General features: G+C 41.2%; 2 protein-coding genes across 2 annotated transcripts in view; both read right to left on the bottom strand.

Annotated features, from left to right (window-relative positions):
* The window catches only part of LOC118745519, a 9895-nt gene extending 8359 nt beyond the window's left edge, over positions 1-1536 (bottom strand). Inside the window, exons 1-2 of the mRNA XM_036478966.1 lie at positions 1162-1536; positions 268-1077 (exon numbers count right to left, since the gene is read on the bottom strand). Of these exons, the coding sequence (XP_036334859.1) occupies positions 268-1077; positions 1162-1342 (991 nt within the window). The 5' untranslated portion in view covers positions 1343-1536. The remainder of the gene's footprint in view (positions 1-267; positions 1078-1161) is intronic.
* A 1392-nt stretch (positions 1537-2928) lies between these two features.
* Positions 2929-3269, bottom strand: LOC118745785 (the record flags this gene model as incomplete). The annotated part of the gene is given in 1 exon segment (XM_036479459.1): positions 2929-3269. A coding segment is annotated over 1 exon segment (163 nt), but the record flags the coding sequence as incomplete, so codon positions are not given.
* Between the last annotated feature and the right edge of the window lie 3328 nt (positions 3270-6597).

The raw sequence follows: 6597 nt of genomic DNA, 5'->3' as shown, positions 1-6597 counted from the left end.
TGGCCCACGATATCTTTTCCACACTGACGATTCTTCCTGCTAGGCCTCTAGTCCTCCTGTTTGCGCACACAGCGTTCGCCGTGTTTGTCGAAAGACATGTGCCTTGTGGAATACATCCCGGGAAGTGGGTTTCTAGCAGAAGCCTGCTGGTTTCTTCCGGGGTGCCAGTGTAGGTACCATCTGGTCTTTTCAAAGTGCATAGGACTTTCAGATGATCTATTTTAGGGGCCTTCTGAAGGCGATGCACCTCTGGAAGAGAGGAAATACTTCCGCAGTTCTCACGCCACGTAGCCCTTTTAGACCTTCTGAGCTCACAGTTGTAAGCGGTTAGGGCTGACTTGTAGGCGGTCCAGTCACCTGTTGACTTTGCCCTATTGAAAAGTTTCCTGGCTCTTTTCCTTAGTTTTCCGAGAGAATCGCTCCACCAAGGGACATCCCTTTGAGACTTCTTGGTTCTCAGTGGGCAGCTCTCTTCAAAACCTTGTTTAAGAACATCTTGGAACTTTCTCGCCTCGTCCTCAAGTTCATAGACGGATGAAATTGGTGCCGTAGAACCATTCACTTCCCGCTCTATGTGGAGGCGAAAGAGTTCCCAGTTTGTTTTTCTGGGATTTCTGTAAACATGGTTTGTTACTCTTTGGGCTTCTATATCGAATCGAATATGCCGGTGGTCCGACATAGATACCTCATTTGAGACATGCCAGTTTGAGATAAAGGTCGACAAGCTAGTTGAGGAAATTGTCAAGTCTAGAACCTCCCCTCTTATAGCATTGACAAAGGTCGGCTCATTACCCCGGTTAAGAATAAATAAATTGTTCTTAGTGATAAATTCAAGAAATGACTCACCTCTAGAATTGGTGTCCGAGCTACCCCAAACACAGTGATGGGCATTGGCGTCACAGCTCATTACTAGTTTCAGCTTTCTCCTTCTGCAGTACTCCTCTAGGGCTATTACTTCCCTTGTGGGCATCTCACAGCTGTCGCCTGGGAGGTAAGCTGAAGCGAGAACGACCTCTTGTTCTCCCATTTGAGTGGGCACTTTAGTCCATACAGCAGCTAAGTCCTGTTGTGTCAACTCTGAAATGGGAACAAAAGTCATGTTATTACGTAGTAATATGGCCGCTCTGGGCCTGCAGTGTGTGGTATCGTAAATTATCTTACCATCACAGTCGTTTAGGCCTTTAATAGCCCCGGCGAAAACCCACGGTTCTTGGATGAATGCGACATCCAAGAGTTCTGTTTTGAACCTCCTGCATAAGACGTCAGAGGCCGCCTTTGCATGATGGAGGTTCACTTGCAGGCACTTGATGTGCCTAGGCCTATCGCTTGGGGGGTTTGCCATTTTTCGGCCTTGAAGCCCGCTTGGCCATCTTTTTCCCCCTATTGGTGGCCATCAGGGTCTTCTCCTCCATTGAAATCTCCCCTCGACCTTGTCTCCGATTCGCATTTAGCGGAGGACGGAAGGGATTTTGGGCGAAAGGGGCCTTTGATTTCTCTGGGCTGGAAGGTACCCTCTTTTCCGTGCCAGGAGTGTCTTCTGAGCAGCAGGCCCGCTCTATGGACTCCTGGACAGGTGATTTTTCCTTCTCCGCTGCCCCTGACTGCTCTGAAGGTAACCTTTGCAGTCCCTTGGGTACGTCCTTGGAGCCGCAAGGTCCCTCTTTGAAGCACGCACTTTGTGCAGTGGAGGAGGAACTGGCTATAGCAGGCTGTGTACCCTTCGGGTCTGACGACTCAGTCGTCTTCCCTTTTTTTATGGATGCGCACCCTGCCATATCCATAACTGACTAGGTATCCCAGCCTGTCGAGTGTCTCCGCTGAGTGCGGGTCAACCGCTAGAGTGAGCTCAGTGGTGGGTCCCTTCTGTACCCTGTTGAGCACCCTCCAGCTACCTACCCGCAGCCCTTCGTTCTGACCCTCGACAAGGCCAAGGATACTGTCCACTGGAGTGGTTGATGGCTCCGGAATGTACCCAACGTATACACTGGGTTTGGGTACGTCAGTGACATTCATTGCCACAATTTCCGCGCCCTTCCAAGGCTTCAGGGTTTGGGATACCTTGCGCAGCCATTCCAGCGTTTCAGCGTCTCCGCAGCCAATGGACATCCATCCCGGACGGAAGGTGCAACCGCTAAACTTGGGCTTCACAGAGCCCTTTCGCTGCCGCCTCACCTCCTCCAGGATGGCCGTCTGAATGGCCTGTAGTTGGTCTAAGGACCAAAGTGCCTTAGGGTACCCTTTGGGGAGTAACCCTAACTTAACCCCATTACCAATGTCCGCCTGACAGGTCGGCGCCTTTGTGACATCGGCAAAAGTTGCCTTAACACTAGGTTCCTTTGGTCCCATATGGGCCCTTTTGTCAGCTGGTCCTGGTTTCCGTTTGGGAGAGTTCTCCACCGGGGAAGATGTGAGGTTGACCGATCGGTTCCTCTTAAGCTTTGTGCCAGCCAGCAAAGCCAGTTCGGCTTTTCCTTTTGCCATCGGAATAATGGCTAGCCGTTTGGCCTCGCTTTCGCTGACACCTCTGGAGAGGTAGAATTTGTAGCGCTTTTTACCTGCTCCAGAGAGTTTTCTTTTAGGAGTACTAGCTTCCTCCTGCTGTGACGATAAGAGCGCCTCCTCCTCGTCTGTGGGTATTTGGATGTCGTTGCCATTTGAACCAGAGTCCATTTTGGCAGTATCGACATCTATGGCCACCGGGTTGCTGAGAAGGCCGTTTGGATCAAAGTCCATTTCGTCCATTAAAGCGTCCCGAGAGGGTTGAGCGCCTTGGCCGTTTGGATTTGCACCCAGTTCGTCCGCCGCAATCGCCATTTGTTCAGCAATCTCGTTGGGCATCGCGTGCACCTCTGAGACTGCTGACTGTTGCCCACTGTTAGAGGGCACAGAGCTTTTATTGTTTTTTTTTATTAATTTGTTTTACTTCCATAGAATCCCACGAGTAAGGGGGAAGAGAGAGGTCATCCGAGGCAGAGCCCCGGTACCCCGGAAAGACTAAATAAAACCAGACGGCGCCACGTGACTGGAGTACACCGTAAAAAGACACACTAACGTAGTGCCATTCAGTCCGCAGGCACGGTCCGATTAACACCTGGACTTACGGATTTTATCGAGTTGTTCTCTCTAGATCCGCCATATTCAGTAAAAAGCAGGGGCACCTCTCGCAGGGTGTGACTCTTCGCCACGTATGGTCGGTCTTGAGCCATCGACAGCCCCTGATCCAGAGCACTGCATCACGTGTGATAACAGCACCAAGAACCTTGACCCCCTAAAAATATACCTATAAATAGACTAATTAAAAAAATAAGTTGTTTCGAAGCTTAACAGTAAGAAAATAACCTTTATCAATTTTCTTAGCGTTAATTTTGAAATTACATAAGATTTACTTAGTCTATTTATGGGTATTTTTAAGTAATACTAATGGTTTTTAAGTAAAAATCTAAATTTATTATTTCATGCAAATTGCTAAAAATCCTAAAATATATACATATGCCACCAATACAAAAAATCTCGACGTGTTAGAAAAAAAGCCAAATAAGTATTTACATAAATTTAATGCACCGAGATATTCAAAAAATAAAAAAATTTAAATTTCGCAGGCCTGGGTAATCTATAAATCAGGGTTCAGAAGGAAAAGTCATATTTTTAATACAGGACTTTTTTAACTTGGATTTCAGAGGAAAAATTGTGTATTCTTAATTACGTATTGTAACAATATTGCGAAATTTATAAAGGGCAGCAGTCTACCGATCGGATATCCGAATCCGGCTCTTATTTTTTACATGGTATCCGGAATCCGGTTATTCGGCAAAATTTCTATCCGGCACACCCCTAGTTTTTTTCAGCGCTCCGCTGTAGCTCCACTCCGGTATTTTATTTCGCTCCGAACTCTGCTCCTGCTCCCAATAAAACACTTTTTAACCTACTTCAAAAAAGGAGGAGGTTATCAATTCGTCGGAATTTCTTTTTTTTTCGCATAACTTTGACCCTCGTGGTACCTCAACGGTAGTCCCATACTAATTAGGCTTATATCCGATCACTGGATCGCACATACGGACGAATCGACAATTTAGGACGACAAAAATGTTTACTCCATATGTATTTGACAGATTTCAATGAAATTTGCTGTTAAGGGATTTTCGTGGTCATTGATTTCGAACATTAAATCAAATTTCCAAAATTCAAAATGGCGGATCCAATATGGCGGACGATTTTTTAAAAAATTACTATATTGTTATGAAGCTTGGTATCCAGATATTTTCGTCGTCACTGATTTCGAAATTGATATTCAACTTTCGAAAATCAAAATGGCGGATCCAATATGGAGGACGATTTGTTCAAAAATGGATAAATTGTTATAAAGCTTGATATTTACTCCATATGTATTTGGCAGATTTCAATGAAATTTGGTGTTTAGGGATTTTCGTCGTCACTGATTTCGAATATTAAATCAAATTTTCAAAATTCAAATAGCGGATTGTTGTGAAGTTTGGTTTCCAGAAATTTTCGTCGTCACTGGTTTCGAAATTGATATTAAATTTTCGAAAATCAAAATGGCGGATCCAATATGGCGGACGACTTTTGTTTTTAATTATAGTTTGTTATGAAACTTCGTATTCAAAGATCTTCGTTATCTTTGATTACGAAATTGAAACTAAACTTTCAAAATTCAAAATGACAAATGCAATAAGGCGGACGAGTTTTTTTTTCAACGAGGTTACCTAACAAAATATAGATAACAAAAGGGAAAGTAAGAGGATGTATATTTTACTTTTAAAAATTAGTTATAAGATATGCTTTTCAGGAAGCAAACCAATTTTGGTGTACTTTGACTATTTTTTTATAACTAGAGCTTATATACAAATTTAAACACGTTTTAAATAAAAAATGGTGTTTTATTAAACATTACAAGTACTTACTTGACGCCTTACTATCCATATTGACCTAACTACTATTTATTAGTAAGAATAAAATGGCAAGCGAAATTATTTTATCCCCGCTTAAAATAAATATTAAATTTATTTTGAAGCACTAAAGCAAAGCCACCTTTGCGCTTGTGCTAAAGGTAACGCATTGGGTTAAAAGTAAATCTCCTATTGTTCGGGATGCCATATTTGATCTACCGTTTTAATTTCAGAAAAATTTAATATCGATTTCGAAACCAGCGACGACGAGAATCTCTGCAAACCAAGCTTCACAACAATCTATAAAGTTTTAAAGAAATCGTCCACCATATTGGATCCACCATTTTGAATTTTGAAAATTTGATTTAATATTCGAAATCAGTGACGACGAAAATCTCAAAATACCAAATCTCATTGAAATCTGCCAAATACATATGGAGTAAACAATGTTGTCGTCCTATATTCTCGATTCGTCCCAATAAACGACTTAAGAAAAAGATGACCTATTTAATGAAGAGGGAAAAGGGGGGACGAGTTCATGATATTTTTGCATTGGCAATTTGTTGGATTTTCGAACTGATGAAGAGAAATTGCTGTACTCGTTGGAACTTTTTTTTATAACTCTAACTAATATAAAAATTTCAAAATTTGTTCAATAAGAAAAAGGCAATTTATAAAATAGGTATTATAACCATTTTACAAACAACTATATTATTAACAAAAATCGCATAATAATGTACATACCTCACGCCTCACTTTCCGCGTTGACAAAACTGTTAGATGTTAATAAGAATAAAATGACAAGCGAAATTATTTTATCATCGCTTCAAACAAAAAATTATTTAATTCGACGCACGATAGAAAACTCAACTTTGCGCTTCTGCTAAACCTACCGCGTTGCGGTAAAAGTCAAAATTTGTGTCTTACATTGTGGACTGGTTTATAAGGAGGTATGTGTGATAAGATTAAAAGACTTTGCTTTTTCTATTTTTGTCGTCCTAAATTGTCGATTCGTCCCTATGTGATCGTGAAGAAATTTACGGTTGTGTTTTTGCTTAAAAGTTACTTGTTATTTACTTATTTACTTACATATCGAGCCCAAACCGAAAAAAAAACGTAGGCGACACTTTTTTGAAAATCTTTGTGATACAAACATACATCTAGATGCTGTAGGAGCATATCTGCAATCAAACGAAAATTAAAGCAAAAAACTACTTTTTATCAGTGTTGTCAACTTTTGATTTTCGAAAAGCACCAAAAACTTTGAAAAAAAAACGTTTTACCACACTAAAAGCACCAAATGGCTTTGAATCAATTGATGCTTTTTTCATAACAGTTTGTATGAATTTAACAAGCACCAAATGGCTTTGAATCAATTGATGCTTTTTTCATAACAGTTTGTATGAATTTAACAAAAACAAAAAATTAACAATATTTACAAGAATGCATACATAAATCAATAAATAAAACTTTTTCGCTCATAACGATTGAAAAGCCACATGCTATAATGACTCATGCTTACGACGCACAGTGTTTCGACTATATGGAGGCAGATAGAAACAAGTCATGGTGACAGTTTATAAAAAAAACCGGTTGGACTTAGAGAGGGAAAAGTAAAAGTCACAAATACCACATTTCACATTATTTACTCACCCCCTTCTTCACGAACGATGCATTCCCAAAGTAATACGGG

Source organism: Rhagoletis pomonella, unplaced genomic scaffold, assembly GCF_013731165.1.
Source record: "Rhagoletis pomonella isolate Grant_MI unplaced genomic scaffold, Rhpom_1.0 Rhpom_scaffold_00009, whole genome shotgun sequence".
NCBI classification, from domain to species: domain Eukaryota; kingdom Metazoa; phylum Arthropoda; class Insecta; order Diptera; family Tephritidae; genus Rhagoletis; species Rhagoletis pomonella.
The sequence above is the reverse complement of the archived record's forward strand: the minus strand, read 5'-3'. Positions and strand labels throughout refer to the sequence as shown.